We start from the raw sequence: 23,830 nt of genomic DNA on the forward strand, positions 1-23,830 counted from the left end.
GAACAGTGGATTTCATACAGTTATTGATGAGTTTCAGTTCATATATTCAGAGGGATTAGATTTTGCTCATCACCACAATAATAGAAACCATATTTAAAATATTCATTTTAATAATGTTGTAGGTCTTTTTCTGGTTCTTATCTGGAGCTGCTATACTCGTAGATGGTCTTGGTGAATGGTCAAACTGGCATGATTTACAACTTGGTCTGTCTTACAGAGGTATTCTCACAACTTGTCTTTGCATCTTTTCTCAGGATTTTCTGTTCTCACCACAGAATTTAACTTTCTCTTTGTTCCTCTTACTAAAAATTTATCCACAATTGGACAATGTGAAATAAAAATTAAAAATAGTTGTATAGAAAAACCACCATGTCCCTCCAGCACAAACCCACAACACAAAGCGTTTCTGGGACTCGCATTTACTGTAGATCAGTATTTCTAAGAGGGGATAATAGCTAAAATTTGGCTGTATATTCTCTTCAATATATTCCGTAGTCAGTTGCTTAGTAATTTTTGTAAACAACGGCAGATGATATCCTTTCATTGACAAAAAGTTATACCTAGGATAGCAAAAACTGCTAAGGGCTAAACTGGACAAAAATATACATGAAGTGACAAGAGATTTATGGAGAAATCATGCGACTTTGGCAATGTGATAGGCTAGACAGTTTGGTTTTGATTTAGTTTTCTTAAAACATGATAAATTCTATGGCAGCGTTTCCCAAACTGTGTTCCGTGAAAAATCGTAATTAATAATTTAAAAAATAAAATAAATATATTTTGCATATTTTAGTGTACACCACTTTTATATTATTACAATTTTTAACATTATTTTTTTTCAGTTATTAATATACTGGCATAGACTATTAATCAAATAGACTGCAGAACACTTTATTCTGGCGGGCTTTGCATAGAGAAGTATGTGTAGAGGTAATGACATCGATAAAAAAGTAGCAATGACAAAGCATTACATGCTCAAAACGAGCATGTAATACTTTGTCAGATGACAGGTCGATGAGATCCTCCATTTTGCTCAATGGAAATTTCAGGACATGAAGAAATTTCAAAAGCAAAGGGATCACGAATCCAATAAATTTTTTTTCTGGAGAAACATTAAATCATTTGGAAAAGTTCTTAATTAGCATTGTTAGGTGGGAGGCAATGACATCCCTAACTTATAAAATGTCAATATTATTGCTATTAAAACATGGGAACATTTCAGTATTATTTCACTCAAATTCAGTTTTTCAAAGGTTAAGTTTATTTTTGAAAGCTTCTGAGTATTAATATATTTGTTCCCTGTCCTTGAAGACTTAAGTTTAAATCATTAAGTTTTTCAAATATATCAACAAGGTAGCTAAGTTTTCCAAGCCATTGAGCAAGGTTCTGATCTGTATCTGACAAAAACAATAAAACTTCATGTTTGAGGCCAAAAAGATGACAACACTTTACCACTGGGCAACCACCTCACTTTCGTATATAAAAGCGTTTCATATGCAGATCCCATTTCAGTATAGTGAAAAGTGTGCTATTTAAGCTTCTACTTTCAATAAAGTTGATAACACTTACTGCATCTTTCAAAACTTCTTGCAAATCGGTTTGCATTTCCTTCGCTACTAATACTTCCCTACTGGGCCATTTTAATGCATGGGCGCGCCCAGCGGATGCCAGGGGCCTCACTTGTTGATCTTAAATATTTTTTTAAAAGATCCTCTGTCCCATATATTATGTTGCAGTCGAAAGCACGGCAAACGCAGAACATAATGATTACAAATAATGTTTTTGGCTTTCTTTTATCATTGTTTTGTTCGGATTTTTTTTTTTTTTTTTTGGCTGGTGCAGCATAAGCCATAGGCTTTCTTGCACCATGCGGCCGTTACTAATACTAAAATATTAATATTTAGAAAAATAACTAACAAATTTAATTCTCGCTTATGATTATAAATTAATAATATATATATAATTATAATTTTTAAGCGTCCACTATGCTCTGTGCAAGGGTTCTCACATGGTGATGGAGCATAGTTTCCAGTAAAATTTTGCAATTAGCTGATAAATATTTTACTAAAAACTAAGGACATGAAAATTTGCCATTTTGGATGCAACGCCCAATGTACCCCTGGTTGAGAACCACGGCTTTACTGAATACCAGGTTTAATTTGGAAAATTACATAAATTAATTTAATTTAAAACCCACATATTTCATGCTCACCAACTTAAATATGGATTAAACTGATAATGTAAAAATGGATTCAGCCTTATGTATAAACAAGGTATATAAACACAACTACATCATTAAAACATGTACTCAATATCAAAGACTAATAAGTTATGAACGAATTCTACTATATACTTACAGGTTTCTCCCTTGGCAATCTAGTTATTCCTTTGGGCAGCTAGTTACAAAATAAAATTTTAAAAATTATATAAAAATAAGTTTTGAATGTTTATAATTAATTATTGATTCTAGTTTAATAAATATTTATAATTGCATTACACGAACATCACATAAATAATTAAAAGCAATATAAAACCAGTGATTTTTTTTTTTTTTCTATGAAAACTCCCCAAAATGAAAAGTACTGACACGTACAACGTAGTACCATGCGTGGTTGAAGGTTAAGGTTACTTCTTGACATTAGACTTGAATTTCTGAAGATTGTAATCTCCACAAATTACAAGTGAAGGAAAGATATTCCAGAGAACAGAAGTAGAAGGGATAAATGATGAAGAGAAAAAGTTGGTTCTGTAAGTGTGGAGTGCATAAGTGTTGCTTGGTTGAGGTGTATGTTCATAATGATTTGGAAGGAAGCAGTGGGATTACAGATGCCAATTTGGAAGAAGTGTGTCTATGGAAGTATCTATAGAAAAGGCATGCAGCAGAAACTGAATGTCGGTGAGACAGAGTGAAAAGAATTAAACTGACTGCCCTCTTTTGAATAGAGTCTAAAGCCTGAGTACCATGGTATATTGTTCGACATCTGAGAGGAATATTCCATGATAAAGATAAAGCAGATTTGAGATTTGTAAAAAGTCAGTACCTGTTTAGAAGAAAACTAGGAAAGAAAGTAAAAGGAGAAAACCCAGTTTTTTTGATTCAGAGATAACAATTTTTTGATGTATTCATGTCAAGAGATTAGAAGTTGGGATAATCCCAAATATAGATATACGAAGTTGTCTAGAAATCTGAGTGTCATCAAAGATAAGCATAGGAACAGGACCACGTTATGAATAAATTGAAGTTTTTGTGAAAAATAAGACAGGATTAGGTTTTGTAAGAATTCAAGTTAACTCAGTTTTCTTTTCCCATTGGAGAATTATCTGGAGATCAACATTTAAGGAATTGGTATTAGGAATGGCAAATGATGCAAGGAACCAAGCTTACACAGCATCAGCCAAACAGAAAAGAAAAATAAACCTACTCACTTCATTAGCATTAGCATAGGCATATGATACAAGAAAGCAGGCTTATGCTTTCTTGTATCATATATAAGGAAAAAAAAAAATTTCTTTTTTTTTACATTTCTTGTAAAAAAAAAAAACTTTCCCATTTCACTCCTCCATTCATTCCAAATGCCTGTCCAGCTCAGCTTTAAATTTATTTAGGCTATCAACTTCCACAACAAAAGATAGAAGTCTGTTCCACCAATCAACTACCCACTGGCTAAAGGCAAATTTCCACACATCAATTCTACAACCGTCTTTCTTCATTTTGAACAATAGAATCTGAGCGATAGGAAGAATCCCATCAGCATTCAGCTTGCTCAACCCATTCAAGGCCTTATACACCTCAATCAAATCACCTTGCAGGTGCCTACTCTCCAGTCGCTGCAAATTGCAGAACTTAAGCCTTTCTTGGTAAGAGCACCCCTTTGTTCCCCCTCACCAATCTTGTTGCCTTTCTTTATACTCGTTCTAGCAACTCTAAATCCTTCCTAAAATGAGGCCTCCAGACCTGTAACAGTACTCAAGGTGTGGCCTGACCAATCATCTCTCCCATTTAATAATTTGTCTAATTCTTCCTTAAATCTATTCGGACTACCCACCTTGATAACATCAAATGGAAGTCTGTTCTACCAATTAATCAATCACTCTTTGGCTGATAGCAAGTTTCTGTACATTATCTTACAAGCATCTTTTTAAATTTAAATATATGTCCCCTTGTGTGTCGTCCAAGCAAGAGCTCAGTTCCCATATGCATTCAATTTACTCAATTCACTTAAGGCCACTGCACTCAGGTCTCCTCATTGGTGCCTGTCCTTTCTACATACACCGTACTGATCATATCCAAATTCTGTGCATCCATCATGTCTGAGTGGCACAGTGTTTCTGATATCCTCACAATGTCTGCATTTGATGACTGAACAATACTTCAAATTCATCAAATTAGTTTACTATACTCCTAGCATTAGGGCACAATGCAAGTATACATTCATTTTTACTCTTAATAACCCTAACACAGCCCATGTAATCTGAGGATTCCCAGCAGGCCTTGTAATCACTGACATCTCACTTTCCAGGGCTGCTGTATGTCCCAGTGAGAAACAAATACATAGGCTGTGTTGGGGTTATTAAGAGCAAAAATGAATGTATATCCCCACCCCAAGCTAGCAGTTTTCTGATCCAGCTAACACAGTCTTGATAGTAAATATTCTTGCACCCTCATTCACAGGAGAGACTGTAAAAAGTGTCTCCTGTTAATAAGCAGACCATGTTGTGAAAAATTTTACTGCACGAGCCTTGCACACACAGTATCTCAAGGGCTGAAATGATTGACAAGGCTCTAATCAATTCACTATTAGAATAATATTATGTGACATCACAGTACCACTTCAAGTTAAAATAATATTCTGAAGTTATATTAGGATATGTTATGTTAAATTATATAAGAATGCTGAATTTCATGTAAAAATTAAAGACAACTTTCAGTGTCCATTCAGAAAGTATACCTTCCACAATACTGTAAGACCACACTCGGAATACTGTATTCAAGTGTGGAGACTGCCTAAAAAAAGACAGTGCACTTCTTGAAACGGTCCAAAGATGGGTAACTCAGTGAGACTGGCAAAAGAATATCCATATGAGGAAAGACTTCGAATATGAGGGTTGCACAGCTTAGAAACTAGACACCTTAGAGAAGACTCGACTGAGGTGTCTAAGGCTGTGAGCAGCAAAAGTAAAATGAATGAGGACAAAATTTTCACAGTTATCATTCTAGCACTAGGGGCCATAAATTCAAGTCTAGATCAGATTGCAGGAAGTTTTATTTTAGCCAGCCAGTTTTAAATTATTGGAAAAGTTACCTACATGGGTGGTTGAGGCTGACAGTTTGGGGAAATTCAAAGGTAAGCTGGACAGGTACCTACAGGGGGAGGGAAATGCATAAGTTGTCTATTTTCTTTTCTTATTTATTAATTTTATTATCATTTTACTTTTTTTTTTTTTTTAGCTGGTGCACCATATGGCCAATACTAATACTATTTAATCTTAAACATTTAACTTCTCTACACCATAAATTCACACAGAACTGCATCAATATTCATACATCAAATATGCACTAATGGAAGCAATCACTATCTGATGAGAGCTTGAAAAAGGCTGACACTTCATATAAACAGACTAACTGTTCAGTAGTGTAATTTATTTAAAAGTAATGCATTAACAAAGCAATTTGTGAATACTTCTATCATGAATGTATTGTAAGACTATGATGTTTACTAACAGCAGTCAGAAGTCTTCTGGCTGCAAAACACCTAAGGGCAAGAGTCATAAAAAAAAAAAGAAAGAAAACAATAACAACTAAAGGTGCAACTCAGCTATTAGAATGCCAGTATAGAATGAGAGCAACAAAACTATATATATAACTTCTATTAGATAATATTCTCTGCCCATTTAATTTATCTGACTGCAGATAAATGGGCTAATGATGTGCTGCTACATTAAATGAGTTAAATGTGTCACAAGTTGCAACTTGTTATAATGACACTAGCATTTTACATATTTTGCTTCTAATTTATATTTATATTCTTGTTTTTATGCATGCTTTGTGCTACTGTATTTATTTCAAAGAAAATTTTTGTATCTATTTTTAAGAATAAATAGAAACTATCCAAGATTTCAGACCTAATCCCTGCTTAACTGATAACGTAAATTATAAACAACTTACCTTAGCAACAATGGCATCTTCATATCGTTCTGTTGGAAGCTACAAAAGTCATAAAAGTTTTAATTTAATAGTCATAATCATAGTTTTAATTCAAAAAAATTTTGAATCAATGCTTTTTGGAAATCAGAGGTGGTCAGAGAGCAAGGATCACCTTGCTCTCTGGCCACAAACTTTGTGAATCTCTAAATATTCTTCAAATGATACACAGCATCTTTCCCAAAAACTGTTTTTAACATTGTGAGTTTCTATTGCATTTTTCCCTAATTTAAAACAAAAGTGGATGCAAATTCGGTGCTTAGTAAAATTTTAAAATGCAGCATTTGAAATGTAATATTTTCTATACAATATGTATGGAAAAAAAGAAATAATAATTAAATATGTAAGTTTAGAAGAAAGAATATGTAAGTTTAGAGAACAAAAGAAGAGGAAAAAATATCTAAGTTTAAAGAACGAAAGACTGCACAGTTTTTTTTTTAAGTGTTATTTAAAGTTATAATTTTAGTAATTAATTAAGGAGATAACTATATTTACTTTTCACTTCTATTAATCGCAGAGAAAGAAAAAAAATCAAAATGCACCTAAAATGCAATTTTTTTTTTTTTTAATTTAGGCAGGATTTACGCCTAATGACAGCACTCAGAAGAATCTTGAAACATTACCTTTCAACATTTAAAGTATTTGTATTGCGAAAATTACTTGCTACCCTCTTTTTAACAATTTTAATAGAAAAATGAGTTAGCACATGGTTTGACAGTATTTACTGAATTGAATTTTTAAAAAAAATTTGATTAGATTGGATTACAATTTTATTGGCACATTAGCTGCTAAGGCTACTATGCACTAAGACATGGTTTTTTTTTTTTTTTTTTTTTTTTAAACCCCAAACACGAGAGGTATTAGAACCTATAGTACTTGTTTTGTTATTTGGTTTTTAGGAGCATTAGCAACTAAGGCCATATTGCTCTGGGATATGCGGTGGTCATTTCCTAACCTTTCCACATCCTCCGTATTTGGTGGCGACGGGCTCGAACCCGGGTCTAATCAAGAAGTATGTGCTACGCACTGATGCTCCTTCCTACCTGGCTACAGAGTCGCCTCTATAGTACTTAGTACCGTGCTTGGGTTCGAGGTTGACAAGACAAAAGAAGATATTTGTTGACATTGGACTTGAACTTCTGTAGATTGTAATTTTCAGGAAATATGTACGAAGGAAGGTTGTTCCAGAAAACAGCAGTTTAATGAATAAACGAGGAAGATGAAAAGTTAGTTCTGTGAGTTTGAAGTTGGACAGTAAATGGATGTTGGCTGGTGGCGGTGCGTATTCGGACTGTTTTAAAAGAGAGAGCGGGGATTATAGAAGCCAATTCAGAAGAACAGTGCCCATGGAAGTATCTATAGAAGAGGCATGCAGCAGAAACAGTACGTCTATGAGACAGCGAGTGGAGAGACTTTGTTAAAGATGAATCATTAATTAGCCTAACTGCCCTCTTCTGAATGGAATCAAGAAGCCTGAGAGAGGTTTTTGGGGCGCCACCCCAGATGTGGGAACAATATTCCATGGCAGGGTGGATTTGAGATTTATACAGAGTGAGCAGCTGTTTGGAAGAAAAGTAATGCCGAAAGTGAAAGAGAAAACCAAGTCTTTTGGATGCAGAGGAAGCAATATTTGTAATGTGCTTGTGCCAAGAGAGATTAGAAGTCAGGGTAATCCCCAAAAGAGATCTATAATTTTGCCTAGAAATTGGAGTGTCACTAAAGATAAGCATAGGAGCAGAAGAATCCTTTTTGCGAGATATAAGACAAGACTGAGTTTTATTGGTTGAAATCAACTAAGTTATCTTTGCCCCACTGAAGAATTACCTGAAGATCGCAATTTAAGGAATTGGTAGCAGTTTTTAAGAAGTTGAAGCTGATTGGGCAGAACAAGGTTTCTCAAAATGGAAAGTGGAATGCAATGTGTTATCATCGGCAAAACTATTGATAGGATTTCCAGTCAACGGAAGAAGGTCATTAATATACAAGAGGAAAAGAGCGGGGGAAAGAACTGAACCTTGGGGGACACCAGCATTAGTGGAGAAGTTAGAAGAGAGCCATCACCCTCAGTGAGTGATCAGAGAAAAAACTGGATAACCAATTACTAAAAACAGTTGGCAAACCATAAGATGGAAGCTTGTTTAGAAGACCTTTATGCCAAACACGATCAAAAGCCTTTGAGATGTCAAGAGCAACTACTTGTGTTTCACTGAACCTTTCCATTGAATTAGTCCATAAATGGGTAACATAAGCCAGAATATCACCAGTGGATCGACACTGGCGATCGTTGATCAGACAGGAGGTGTCTAGGTAATTTAAGAGATGGCAGTTAATTGATTTCTCCATTACTTTAGAAAGAGAAGTAATTGAATTGCAATGGAATGATAACTGGATGGGAGGGATTTGTCACCCTTTTTAGGAACTGGCTGGATACGAGCAAATTTCCAAGCAGAAGGAAAAACACCTTTGGAATAAGAAAGTGAAAAAAGGCGGCAAAGAATAGGAGTAAGTTCAGCAACACAGGTTCTGAGAAAAAGTGGAGAAATACCATCAGGACCTGGAGCTTTCTTAGCATCGAGATTCATCAAAATCCTTCTGATATCCTTTTGACGGAAGACCGTTGAATGAAGCGTGTTGGGAATGGTGGGAGGTGTTTTACCAAGATCATTAATACATGAGCTGGAAGAAAAATGGGATGCTAGCAGGTCAGCTTTATCCTTGGCTGAAGTGACAAAAGAACCATCTGGTTTGGACAGAGGTGACAGCAGAGATGGGCAAAAGTTGCGGCCAATAGCTTTGGCAAGAGACCAGAATGGTCGGCTACCATTAGGGCAAGAAGCAAGTTTTCTACTCTTAGCCTGTTCGAACTCTAGTTTGGACTGATTAATAACTGCTTTACAATTGTTGCGAGCTTTGGTGTAGGCAGAAAATGAAACTGAAGAATTAGAAACAAGCCAATTACGATATGCAACATTCTTCTCTTGAACAGTCTTAGCACATTTATTGGAAAACCAAGGTTTAGATAAAGGGCGAGATTTTAAAGTGGAGTGTGGGATAAAGGATTCCATTCCTGCAAGAATAATTTCACTGACACGATCTGAGCAAACGTTGACATCAGAAGTTTTGAAACAGTAATCCAATCATGGAAAAGAAGAAAAGAAGTCTCTCGGGTCATCCCATTTTGCATTCTTGTAATGCCAAACAACACGAGGTTGGGAATAGCCATGAGATAAAGGTTCCATTGGAGAAGAGACAATCACCAAGTTGTGATCTAAAGTGCCTAAAGGACCTCTCACTTTGACCATGTACTTAGAAGGGTTGTTTGTGAGAAAAAGATCAAGCGTATTAGCTGTATGATTAGGATTGTCCGGTATTCTTGTAGGTAAATGAACAATCTGTGCTAGGTCATTAGTAATTGCAAAAGCCTCAGCATCTCAACCTGCTGGGTCGGTGTGACTAGAAAACGGAAACCAGCTGGAGTTGTGAGCATTAAAATCACCAAGGAAAATTACAGATTTTTACTCAGATTTTGGTTACGATATGCAACATTCTTCTCTTGAACAGCCTTAGCACATTTATTGGAAAACCAAGGTTTAGATAAAGGACGAGATAATTTGGTTACTCAGATTTTGTTTCAACTTTATTTTTCCTTCTGCTTCATAGAGCTGTATGTTGCTCAACTAGTATGTCTATTCACATGAATTAAGTCTGATTCTGTTAATTTATAAACCTACTTTTACAACTGCAGGAATAAGTGGTTTATTTCTGACTTTCAGTAAAAACTCTCTGTGTAACAAGCCATCAGATTTTATCATAGACAAAATTTTCTGTTATTTAAAATACTGCTTGTTTCGACTATTTCAGATATAAAATATTCAACTGCTTTTTTATCAAAAAGATAATCAAACATAAAAATTATGGTAGGATTCAAAGTGTTAAAAATAATTCTAATAAAACAAATTTACTAACCGCCCATAATGTATTTATCAAAATCTGTGTATCATCTCTTGCTAGTGACCGTAGATACTCTTCTGTTTCTTTCCTGTAAGATTGTTAAACAACATAAATATACAACAAGTAGCAATGATAAAAATCTTTATTTTGAATGCCAAAATAGACTACATTTTTGAATTCAAATTTATGAAAAGTGGAGTTTATAAAATTTATAGAATGCTTTGTTCCAAAGTAATATACAGGGTGTTTCAGTTAAACGTTTCAGAACTTCTAAGAGGGGTAGGGTACATCCTGACAACTCGAAATCATATAGCAATGTGGGGTCGGAAATGCTTTCCTGAAGCGGTGTTGTACACAGAAGCACCATAAAGAAAAGAGACCGTAAGTGAGAAATCGTTTTAATAATACATGAAAAGAAGAAAAAGGTACATGGATTAAAGTAAGTGTTCGAAGTTTCTTCCACGGGCTACAATGCACGCCTCACATCTCCGACGCATGGACATCCGAACATTCTGGAATACTCCAGGCGAATTTCGAATTTCTTCGGCAGCTACTGCGATTCTTGCAACCAGCTCCTCAGCATTGTCAACAGGGGTGTCATAAACTAGCGATTTCATATGACCCCAGAAATAAAAATCAAGACATGATAGGTCGGTTGACCGAGCAGGCCAACGCACGGGACCACCACGTCCGATCCACTGTTGACCAAATGTGACATCCAGGTAGTTATGAACATCTCCGCTATAATGGGCAGGGGCTCCATCGTGTTGGAACCACATTGTCTGTTCATCTCTCAAAAGTTGTGGCAATACTTGCTGCAGAAAGATCAAGTAGATAGGTCCGGTTAGACGACACGGTAACAGGTAAGGTCCGATGAGGTGATCTCCCATAATACCGGCCCATACATTGACCGAAAATCGAATCTGTGCTGCACGACGTCGTATTGCATGCGGGTTCTCGACCGCCCAGATATGGTCGTTATGCGTGTTGAAAATTCCTTCCCTTGTGAAGGATGCCTCATCGGAAAACAACACTTCAGCAGGAAAAAGGGGATTTGTAGCACATTTTCCAAGGTACCACTGTGCGAAAGCAATACGAGGTGCATAATCCTCCGGTTGCTGTGTCTGGACACGCTGCATGTGAAACGGATGCATGTCTTGTTCTCGGAGAATCCTCCAGACGCTGCAATGGCAAACCCCGACTGCGTTTGCTAGACTTCGTGTACTCGTTCTTGGATTCCCCTGTACATGCTGCAGCACATTCTGTTCGACGGCTGGAGTCCGTGCTGTTCTTACCCTGTCCCTGTCAGCTCTTTCAAATGAACCTCTCTCAGCTAACCTCTGGTGCAGTCTTGCAAAGAAATTATGACTGGGAATACGCCTCGTCGGATATCGTTCCGCGTACAAACGCTGTGCGGCTGGCCCACTACAATTTGCAGCCCCGTATGCCAAATGCATATCGGCTAACTCTGCGTTCGTGTAATCATCCATCCTACTAACTTGGCGTTCTTGTTCAAGAAATTCGAAATTCGCCTGGAGTATTCCAGAATGTTCGGATGTCCATGCGTCGGAGATGTGAGGCGTGCATTGTAGCCCGTGGAAGAAACTTCGAACACTTACTTTAATCCATGTACCTTTTGCTTCTTTTCATGTATTATTAAAACGATTTCTCACTTACGGTCTCTTTTCTTTATGGTGCTTCTGTGTACAACACCGCTTCAGGAAAGCATTTCCGACCCCACATTGCTATATGATTTCGAGTTGTCAGGATGTACCCTACCCCTCTTAGAAGTTCTGAAACGTTTAACTGAAACACCCTGTATATATACACTTATGACCTTCCAAGGCACATGAGCCTAAAAATGTTTATAAGAAATTTTAATAGTGATAAAAATTTCAAAAACCTAACAATGAAAATATATCACAGAGAGAATATTCAATTATACTGCCAACTGTATATTACACTTAAGTCTGTTATGTGTAAATGACTAATCCAACTCAGCTATGACCCAGTCAAATGCCACATCTCAATCTTAACTTTCTTTTAACTTGTTATACTTTGACAGAAAAACGTAAGGTATGTATGCTTTATTATTATTATATAAGAGATTAAAATTGTTACTTTTCCTATATGGCTGGGCCCAAAGGGTTAGAAATACAGGATGCTATATATTTTATGATCAAGTACCATATGATGCTTTATAATAATGTATATTATATAATGAGTGATAAATGTGTATATTATATAATGAGTCTCCAAATGAGTGACAAGTAGTCAGTCATGTGGAGAGATCTGAATTTCAATACAATCAGTTGGAAGAATTCTTAGAGGCTTCTTCAACTGTGACTGCAATTAGAAAACCTCAGTTGGAAGAAATATGATTTCCATAAGTTATTCAGTTTTCCAACCCAGCACAACAAGCAAATCACCCATGAACATATATTTGTACAGTATATAAATCAGGAAAGGAAATTACGATGCCCTCTATTAACTGGGTAGATATCTCACAGAGAGCGAATACAATTGAATTATGATATACCTTTAAAACATTAATCACAGAAACCTTGAATACTTGTATACCATTAAAAAAAAATAAACTCCACGAGGAGGATTCCAAGTTGAATGAATAATGAAGTTGCTAAATTATTTGAGCAGAAAAAGATGGCATGGAAAAATTACAGAGCAATAAAAAGTACTGAAGTCTATAACAGTTATAAATTGATCCGTAATAATTCCACTGAAAAGGTTAGGCTGGCAAAGGCAGATTATGAGAAATTGCTGGCAAAGAGAGCAAAGAAGGGGAGAGGGATAAGGAATTCTTCACATATATAAATGTAAAGAAGAGAAGGCCAAACCACGTCCATTACATAAAGGTCCATTACATTTGGACCCTTATGTAATGGGATAGTATTAGAGACCCCTGCTGAAGTTGCAGATGAACTCAACAGTTACTTTGCAACAATATTTACAGAAGAAAAACCCTTCAAACAATGAGAAATTCTGGGAGTGAAGTTGAAAAAAAATGTTTTAATGATGTTGAAATTTCACACATTTATTTAATGAAAAACCTTTCATGCCTACAGGCCCGTAAGACTCCTGGGGTTAGCTGGTGCAACATAAACCTTAGGCCTCCTTGCATCATATGGCAAATAATAATAATAATAATAATGTACACATATGGAACAGATGTAGAAAAGCCACAGCTCTTTTACCAGTGGGTTGCAATTCTCTGAGAAATATGGAGTGAAAATTTAGGCTCAACTCCAGATTACAGGTACACCTTGTCATCGCGTTGCGGGCATGGCCACATTCAAGATGGATTCAAGCAAAAGAAGTTTGAGTTTTTTAATAGACTTTCATTTCTGGCTAATAAAAAAATGGTTATGTTAGTTTATGCCAGTAATTCAAGAAGTATTCAAGCAAAAGAAACCACTTCCTCTGGAGGTGTACCCATAATGTGCAGTATAACCAAAATTTCATGTCTCAAAATACCTTAATTTTCATGGAAAAAAATAAATAATAAATAATAGAAATAAAAATTGAGTAGTAACCAAATAGCTAATAATTTTAATATCACTTGGCATTTTCAAGAAAGATGCACAGAACCATAAAAATTCAAATTTATTTTTATTTATTTTTTATTAATAGTATTTCCTTGTCATTTTACAAAAGGCACTTTATTCATTTATGAATATGTTAAATGTGTCATTAAAATGAAACTATTAATCAAAATTTTGAAATAAAATTACCTCAAAATCAACTAAACTGAATATATTTATTGCACTGAATCTGAATTTTTATTCAATACGTGAATTTCAGCTTTAGCAGGACCTTATCACCACAATTAGATCACCTCGCAGGTGCCTAGTCTCCAGAAGCTGCAATTTGCAAAACTTAAACCTTTCTTGGTAATACCAACCTTTTGTTCCACTCGCCAATCTCGTTGCCCTTCTCTGTACTCGGTCCAGCAGCTCTACATCCTTCCTAAAATGAGACCTCCAGACCTCTACATAGTACTCAAGGTGCGGCCTGCCCATTGCGTTATACAAGGGGACAATCACCCCTTTATCCCTGCTAGCAAAATTCATGTATATCATTCACAAGACATCATGAGCTACTCTTTTTTTTTTTTTTATGAAGACCCCAAACACGAGAGGTATTAGAACCTATAGTACTTGGTACCGTCCTTGGGTTGGAGGTTGAGAAGACGAAAGAAGATATTTGTTGACATTGGACTTGAACTTCTGTATACTGTAATTTTCAAGAATATGTACGAAGGAAGGTTGTTCCAGAAAACAGCAGTTGAATGAATAAACAAGGAAGATGAAAAGTTGGTTCTGTGAGTTTGAAGTTGGACAGTAAATGGATGCTGGCTTGTGACATCACATGTTCAGACTGTTTTGAAAGAGAGCGGGAATAACAGAAGCCAATTCAGAAGAACAGTGCCCATGGAAGCATCTGTAGGAAAGGCGTGCAGCAGAAACAGTACGTCTATGAGACAGTGAGTGGAGAGACTCAGACAGGAGTCATTAATTAAGAGAGATGCACTCTTCTGAATGGAATCTAGAAGCTTGAGAGAGGTTTTGGGGGGCACCGTCCCGGATGTGGGAACAATATTCCATGGTAGGGTGGATTTGGGATTTGTACAGAGTAAACAGCTGTTTGGAAGAAAAGTAACGCCGAAAGCATCAAGTTTTTTAGATGTAGAGGAAGCAATATTTGTAATATCCTTGTGCCAAGAGAAATTAGAAGTCAGGATAATCCCCAAAAGAGATATATCGACATGCATAGAAATCGGAGTGTCACCAAAGGGAAGCATAGGAGCAGAAGAATCCTTTTTGCGAGATATAAGACAAGACTGAGTTTTAGAAGGATTGAAATCAACTAAGTTGCCTTTGCCCCACTACAGAAATTCCTGGAGATTGGCATTTAAGGAATTGGTAGCAGATATTTGAGAAGCTGAAGCTTATTGAACAGGGCTAGGTTTCTCAAAATGGAAAGTGGAATGCAACGTTTATTATTGCAAAACTATGGATAGGATTTCCAGTCAATGGAAGAAGGTCATTAATATACAAGAGGAAAAGAGTGGAGGAAAGAACTGAACCTTGGGGTACACCAGCATTATTGGAGAAGTTAGAAGACAGAGAGCCATCTACCATCACCCCCAGAGAGAAAACTGGATAACCAATTACAGAAAACAGTTGGGAAACCATAAGATGGAAGCTTGTTTAGAAGACCTTTATGCCAAACACAATCGAAAGCCTTTGAGATGTCAGGAATTTGCTTGTGTTTCACTGCACTTTTCCACTGAATTAGTCTATAAATGGGTAACATAAGCCATATCACCAGTGGATCGACACTGACGGAATCCATACTGGCGATCGTTGATCAGATGGAAGGTTTCTAGGAAGTTTAAGAGTTGGGAGTTAATTGATTTCTCCATTACTTTAGAAAGAGTAGAAGTAATTGCAATGGGATGATAATTGGATGGGAGGGATTTGTCACCCTTTTAGGAACTGGCTAGATATGAGCAAATTTCCAAGCATAAGGAAAAACACCTTTGGAATAAGAAAGTGAAAAAAGGCGGCAAAGATACAAGAGTAAGTTCAGGAGCACAGGTTTTGAGAACAAGTGGATAAATACTATCAGGACCTGGAGCTTTCTTAGCATGAAGATGTCAAAATCCTTCTGACATCCTTTTGACTGAAGACCACAGAAGGCATTGAATGGAGTGTGTTAGGAATGGTGGGAGATGTTTTACCAAGATAATTAATACATGAGTTGGAAGAAAAATGGGATGCTAACAGGTCAGCTTTATCCTTGGCTGAAGTGACAACAGAACCATCTGATTTTGACAGAGGTGGGAGCAAAGATGGGAAAAAGTTGCAGCCAATAGCTTTGGCAAGAGACCAGAATGCTCGGCTACCATTAGAGCAAGAAGGAAGTTTTCTACTCTTAGCCTGTTCAAAATCTAGTTTGGACTGATTAATAACTGCTTTGAAATTGTTGCAAACTTTAGTGTAGGCAGAAAATTAAACTGAAGAATTAGAAAAAAGCCAATTACTATATGCAACATTCTTCTCTTGAACAATCTAAGCACATTTATTGGAAAACCAAGGTTTAGATAAAGGATGAGATTTTAAAGTGGAGTGTGGAATAAAGGATTCCATTCCTACAAGAATAATTTCACTGACACGATCTGAGCAAACATTGTCATCAGAAGTTTTGAAACAGTAATCCAATCAAGGAAAAGAAGAAAAGAAATCTAGCAAGTCATCCCATTTTGCATTCTTGTAATGCCAAACAACACGAGGTTTGGAATAGCCATGAGATAAAGGCTCCATTGGAGAAGAGACAATCATCAAGTTGTGATCCGAGGTGCATAAAGGAACACTCACTTCAACCGTGTACATAGAAAGGTTGTTTATGTGAAAAAGATCAAGCGTGTTGGCTGTATGGTTAGGATTGTCTGGTATTCAGGGGTTCACATCTGGTGAGTATTGGCTTGGCACACCCAAGGTTCTGAGCTGGATATCATCATTCTCCTCTTTCTTGGTGATTCCCTTTTACTTTTGACTCTCTCTCTCTCTCTCTCTCTCTCTCTCTCTCTCTCTCTCTCTCTCTCTCTCTCTCACTCTCTCTCAGGGTAACTCGGGAATTTTTTTTTCCTGGTGCAGCATAAGCCTCAAGCTTCCTTGCACCTTATGGTTATTAATAATAATAATAATATTCTTGTAGGTAAATGAACAATCTGTGCAAGGTCATTAGTAATTGCAAAAGCATCAGTATCTCGACCAGCTGGGTCAGTGTGACTAGAAAATGGAAGCCAGCTGCAGTTGTGAACATTAAAATCACCCCACTATTATGAAACTTGGACTGCAGAAAGTCAAGTTACAAAGAGAGGAAGCCAAAGAGCACCAAGCAGTTAGTGAAGGTGGGAGAATGGTTGAGACAACAGATGAATTTAAAACAATGAGGTAGAGAGATTTTAAGCCAGAGAAGATCAGAGAGGAGATTCAAATTACCAAGTCTCTGACATGGAATATTGAAACGGAAATATGCACAAGCACCACCTTCGAGGCGAAAGGAATCATACAGCGAATAATTTGGGCAACTGAGATGAGCAGTAGTTGAATCAACCAATAACTGGGATTCTGTCAGAAAAAGTACATGGGTTTGGCAGACTGCAAGTGGAAATGGACATCGTTGAGATTAGAACTGGGACTACATATATTTGTAAAATGAATTAGGAAGTGCTTGGGAGATTTAGATCTTTTCGCAGATAAGTTTACTCTATGAGTTTGACAATTCACAGTGTATTCAATAGTAAGAAAAAGTGGGGGACATGCTGTATGAAGTAATGAAATTTTTGGATATGGCGTACACATGATAAGAATATACCCGGATCCCTGACATAACGTGGCCTCAACAATGCCCCCCACATACACACTACTCGGACTCCATCCAGTAACTATCTGGGAGAGTAGAAGTAGCAAGATTATACACTAGCTGATCCGGAAGCCTCCTAAAGAATTACCAATAGGTTCGGTCCGGTGTACTAACTAGTAGCTGGTCTGTGAACACCGTTTTAGAGCTGTACCTTTGAAATGTACAGAAGATTGGATATCGCCACGATGTTCATCATAACCTCAAAAGTCATCAGTCATGCTGCATGAGGGAAGAGATGGGGAAAGTTTGACTGGAACTAGGCTCTGGAGACTAAACATGGGTTCCACCACTTCAAGCCTCCATTAAGCAAACTGGTAGTATTGCACCAGCTGATGAGCATCATCTACCACCTAGTATTGCCTGCTAACACAGAGGGGCAGCATTCCTCCAAGTGGTGTGGGTGCCACACCTCGACCCTACTTACATTGATTCACATCTAGGTAGTCACCCACAGTGCTTGTGCATGGAGGTTATAACCAGGATCACTAACAGTCCCACTGTCTAGATTTTGCCAAAACTGGGTCCACTAGACTTGAATGTCACCCGAATATCAGTTCCATCAGCGTTTTACACTCCCAAGTAGCAAGTACAGCTTGTCTGTCATATCTGAGAGAATGTCTGTAACAACCTCAAGGATCAAAGGACACTTTCAGCATTTGTGCACTGTTCAGAAAACTTCATCTTTGACTGCACAATTACCCCCAGATCCTTTTCATTCTCCACTAACCTGAGTGTAGGACTACCCAATTGATATGGTACTCTGGGGTTACTGCTACCAATATGTAGTACTTTACATTTGTCAATGTTAAACTTCAGTTGCCACCTCTCAGCCCATCTGCTCAACTTTTTCAGATCCCTGTGCAGTAGTGTACTATCATTGCTGTCATTAACAACCCTGCCAACCTTCATATCGTCTGCAAACCTAGACATTAACCCTGATATACCTTCATCAATATCACTGATAAATACCGAAAACAACAATGGGCTCAACACCAAATCTTGGGAAACTCAACTAATAACATTAGTCCATGAACAGCAGTGTCCACTGATAACCACTCTCTGTGTTCTCTCAGTCAACCATCCTTTTATCCATTGTAGCAACTTGCCCTAAATGCCATGCTGCTCCAATTTGTACAGTAGTATTCCATATGCAAAAGTATCAAAATCTTTCCTAAAATCAAAGTATATGATATCAAAATTATTCTTTGCATCTAATTCCTTTGTCACCACATCATAGTATCCAATCAAATTTGTCAGACAAGACTTCCCCTTAACAAACCCATGCTGTGTCTGAATTGTTACTGCTGTCTTGTCTAGATGATCTTGCAATGCTTCTTTAATGACGACTCCATTATTTTCCTTGGAACAGAAGTCAAAGTAACAGATCTGAAATTACTCATGCTACCCTTTGTGAATTAGAGATACATTTGCACATCTTCAGTCCGTGAGGGCATTCCCCGAGTACGAGAAAGCTCTCATAATTATGGCTAAGGATTTGCTTACTTCTTTTGCCACTTCCTTTAATATAACTGGATAGATCCCATCAACCCTAGGTTCCTTTCTTATGTTTAACTTCAACAATTTCTTCTCCAATTTTCTCTAAGTTATTACAAAATCATTTAGCTCCCTGTTAGAGTTTGATAAACATCTGGCCCTCTCCTCCTTGAATAACTCCTCATGTGTGAATGTAGATGCAAAATACTCATTCAGTTTGTTAGCTACCTGAGCATGATCATCAACAGTAACCATCTATGTTAAGTGGACCAATCTGATTCATCCCCTTCCTTCTAGAGTGTACATAAGTAGAGAACTCTTTGCTAGTTTTCCTTGCATCCTCTGCCAAAGATTTCTCATAGTCTACCTTCGCTTGTCTAATATCCTTTCTGACTTGATTACAGACTAGCTTATATCTGCCATAGGCTTCTGTGTCGCCTGATAATTTATAAGCATCCAATGCATTTTTCTTTTCTGCCATGAGCCACATTAATTTATTTGATATCCATTTAGGCCTAAAACTTGAACAGTATTTCTTAGCTGGTATGAAAAGCCTAGTACCCTCCAAGATTCACCTTTACAAAAGCAAAAACCCTTCTGCTACCCTTCTGATGGTAGTTACATCTTTAAGTAAATCCCACATCAGTACACTGTGATCACTGCCACCTAATGGTTCCTTTATTTGCAGATTCTTAAAGCATGAAGAATCTCTGCTGATAATCAGATCAAGAGTATTACTCCCTCTGGTTGCCTCTCGGACATGTTGCTAAAGAAAACAGTCATCCAATAAATTCACAAGTCTTGCTAATGTGTGAGTGACCAATCCACAAGGTCTAGTCAATATCTGAGAAGTTAAAATCCCCCATTATAACACAATCTGATTTACTGGCCCACTATTTCTCTGCATAATTGCTCATTATACTCATCAGAACCAGTGTTGCCAACTCTTAATAATATTTCCCGCTAGCCACATACTCAAAATCCGCTATTTTTAGCACTTGACCCGCCAAATTTTTAAAATTTTCATTTGTTTGTACTTTGTAGTGAATAAAAACAAACAAACAAATAGTATATATAAATAGTTATTTATTTTCTGTTTTTAATATAAAATCAATATCTAAAAATCTAAATTAATTTCGAAATTCAATACCTCCTCATCATATGTTTCTTGTGTGCCTATTTTGCGAAGCACTTCTTCAGGTAAAACATAATTTTTACAACACTTTTCAACTCTTTTGAGCCCGTATCGTACTGATAAGATTGCATTAACCGTGCCAACACTCATTCTGTTGCGTGTTTTGTTATTTACTAGATTTATGTTGCTGAATATTCTTTCCACATCTGCATTGGATAATGGCAAAATTAAAATACCCAATGCAAATTCGCTAATTTCTTTAAATGGATTTTTACCGCTTGCATCTCGATATTTCGAAACTTCTGACCAAAACTTCATTGTATTGTTGATGTTTTCCCATTTAACGAGAGTAATGTTTATATACTATTGCTCATTTTCAATTTCTACTTCAGACAATTTTAAATTTTGTAATAAATTTATCAGTGGTTCTTTTTGTTTCTTTAATATATTGTTAACTGAGATTAATGACATTTTTTCTAATTCTTTTATGTTGTCCGGAAGGCGTTGTTTTAATTGTTGATACAAATCAATCAAGAAATTACGGCATCTCTCTCTTATTGCCATTTCATCTGTTGTTGTTGTGATAAGTTTATTCATTATTAATTCATTTATTTTTCTTTCATTATTTGGTAAAAACATTTTATTGGCAATCATCGACAATAGCATGTTTAAATCATGTAGTAATAATGTAGGATCGGCAGTATTTGATTCAAAAGATTTGTTTACTCTTTGTACTTCAGATAAGATAGGTTTTAAAATAAAAGATATGCTAAATTACTTTCATCTTTGAACATTGAATAAAGAAGTTCTGCAGTATAACATTTGTCAGTCAAACGAGTTATTTCAAAATGGGCTTTTAATTCAATATACTGTTCTAAAATTCTTGTTATAGCAACTTCAATGGATAACCACCTTGTTTGACACGAATGAACTATCTTTTTCGGATCTGCACCATCATTTATGGCACTGTATAAATATTTGAATTGATTTTGTCGGCTGGTGGATTTACTAAACGCACGATTTTGCATTGCACGAGGGTTTCTAGGAATACAACTATCGTGCTATACGAGGACTGACTATACTAAGATATTATTACACTGTGGTTATTAGAAATAATTATTACTTATTACTCTTATTGCTCTGTGGTTATTAGAAACGTTGAAAGAGATGTCGGTAATTCGGATCGCATTTCTTGGAAGCCAAACAAATACGACGAAGAAAAATTATCCAATGCCATTCCTTCGCTGTTTCAAAAAAAGGCGTCATTAGAATTTTTTCCACATTTTTAGATTTGATTCAACAATTTAAAACTATGACCCAATGATCAGGTCGTTTGACCGCGAGCGTAACTACGTAAAATTGTTGGGGTTCTCCTCAGGGAAATCCAGAATAATATAAAACCGATTCTTCGCTTTATAAAAAAAAAAACTATGAAATATGATATCCCTACTATTTCAATTATGAAATATTTTTATTGTTAATTAAATAATTAATCGAACAATTAATTTAATATTTCTTAAATGAATATTTCTTAATATAAATGTTACATTGCCAAAATACATAAAATGCTAAACATTTATACTCTTCCCGCTAAAAAATCCGCTATCCGCTATTTCATATTTTTATCCGCTAAACCTGAAGCAATTCCGCTAAATCTAGCGGGAAAACCGCTAAAATGGCAACACTGATCAGAACCCCCTGTCCCTTCCTGTTCTGTCTATTCTTTCTGTACACATTGTACTCCCCAAATTCCAATTCTGCACTGCTTATATCCGTGTGGCACCACGTCTCTGATATCCCAACAATATCTTGACCAGCACTTCAAATTCTTATTTTGTTATACTCCTAGCATTCGTGTACATGCAAGTATACATACACCTATTCTTACTCTTAGTTACCCTAACAACAACCATGTATTTACTTGTTCCATGATGACTCCGATCCCCAGCACCTCATTTTCCAGGCTGCTGCTCATTCCAATAGAAGCAGTGCAAGAATCACTTTCACCCCTACCTGTGGCTCCCGTTAATCTATTAGTCTATGAATCCCCCAAAGCTAGAAGTTTTCCGACCCACTTAACACTGCCTCAATAGCATCAGCAAATATTCTTGCGATTTTTATTTTTTTTACACGAATAATTTTTTTTATTTAATTTAATTTTTATTACATGAATTTTTATTTAATACAATTTTTTTTTTTTTTATTTAATAGAAGTCATGAATGTATTTCACAGGTTTACACCTGGCAGAGATTATCTTGTGCAACTCTCAAGGTAAGGATACACTCATGTGCCTTTAACCTCTGATAATAATTATTTGTTAAAGATACAAATAATTATTCGTGTGTTTAAATGGAGGTTTAATTTCCATCCACTGTTTTGCTGTTCACTTAGGCAAATTACATTATTCACAGTTCAGAACAAGTGTGCTAACAGCAGACACTTGCCAGCTGATGAAAAGCCAGTAGCTGCTCATCAGCTGGTTGACCATTAAGATTTTTAAATGTATAGTTTAAAAAAAAAAATCATTTTAAAAATATGAAATTAGGCAGAACTTGGATGAGACACTTGTCACTGAAGATGAAGAAGATGAATATTATTAGCTGCAAGGAAGTCTGAGGCTTATGCTGCACCAGCCAAAAAAAAAAAAAAAAATTCCCGAGTAAACCTGAGAGAGTGAAGTAGAAGGAAATCACCAAGAAAGAGAAGAATGATGATATCCAGCTGAGGAACCTGAGTGTGCCGAGCCCGTACTTACCAGATGTGAGCCCCTGGGGTTGACATAAGCACGTATCACCAAATAGTCTCTTCACTTGGAGAAGAACGATCCCATGATCAAAAATTCAATTGTGGCGAAGCATATTGATATTATTTGATATGGTATTCAATTCTCACTGCTGTATATGGCGAACTTTTATACAGCAGCTACCAGCAAGTGGCAAATAATTATTAGTTCTGCATTTTTGTAAATTGCTTTAATTTAGTATTAGTAATTGGAAATGGTTTATTTACTACTCCGCCCAGTGCAAAATACCACCGCATAAAATATGAATATCCTGCCCACAAATCTTTCAGAGAGAAATTTTAATAGTGCATAAATGTTGAACTGAGCCTTTCGCCATAGCGCAAGATGTTAATCATATTCCAAATGAGCAGATGTTAAATACCCAATACACACAACACGTGTACAATACTAAATACGCGATTCACTTACCTATATTCTATTGTCTCAATTACATTGCTATCTAGAGCAAGTAAATTGCCTACATCTAATTCCAAATCGATAGCTTTTTCCACATTTATGGGCTTAAAATTTTCTGAATTCTCCCTGGTTTTCTCCAAAACTTCACTAACAATATCCGCCATCTTACAGAATAAAAACAGACAGCTGGCGTCATAGTTAAGAATTATGGAAAGTAAAGAAACGCTAATAATTCAAACCCGCCCAACACTCATAAAAAATAGCCATATTCTGTGTCATAGAATTTTACTTGAGATACTAACTTCATGGTTAGTTCAGTGCTTTTCATATAGTGTAGGACAGGGCTCAATAGGAATTCTCCAAAGAAAGTTTTTTTTTGTTGTTTTTTTTTAATAATGT

At 36.3% G+C, this 23,830-nt stretch overlaps 1 protein-coding gene across 1 annotated transcript in view; it reads right to left on the reverse strand.

Annotated features, from left to right (window-relative positions):
- The window catches only part of LOC150086340 (ribosome biogenesis regulatory protein homolog), a 67,327-nt gene extending 43,731 nt beyond the window's left edge, over positions 1 to 23,596 (reverse strand). Inside the window, exons 1-4 of the mRNA XM_090371278.1 lie at positions 23,444 to 23,596; positions 10,169 to 10,241; positions 6,167 to 6,205; positions 2,358 to 2,396 (exon numbers count right to left, since the gene is read on the reverse strand). Of these exons, the coding sequence (XP_090227404.1) occupies positions 2,358 to 2,396; positions 6,167 to 6,205; positions 10,169 to 10,241; positions 23,444 to 23,595 (303 nt within the window). The 5' untranslated portion in view covers position 23,596. The remainder of the gene's footprint in view (positions 1 to 2,357; positions 2,397 to 6,166; positions 6,206 to 10,168; positions 10,242 to 23,443) is intronic.
- Positions 23,597 to 23,830: the final 234 nt, after the last annotated feature.

The sequence above is a fragment of the Mastigoproctus giganteus genome, chromosome 4, assembly GCF_048544385.1.
Source record: "Mastigoproctus giganteus isolate SK-2022 chromosome 4, ASM4854438v1, whole genome shotgun sequence".
Lineage (NCBI taxonomy): Eukaryota > Metazoa > Arthropoda > Arachnida > Uropygi > Thelyphonidae > Mastigoproctus > Mastigoproctus giganteus.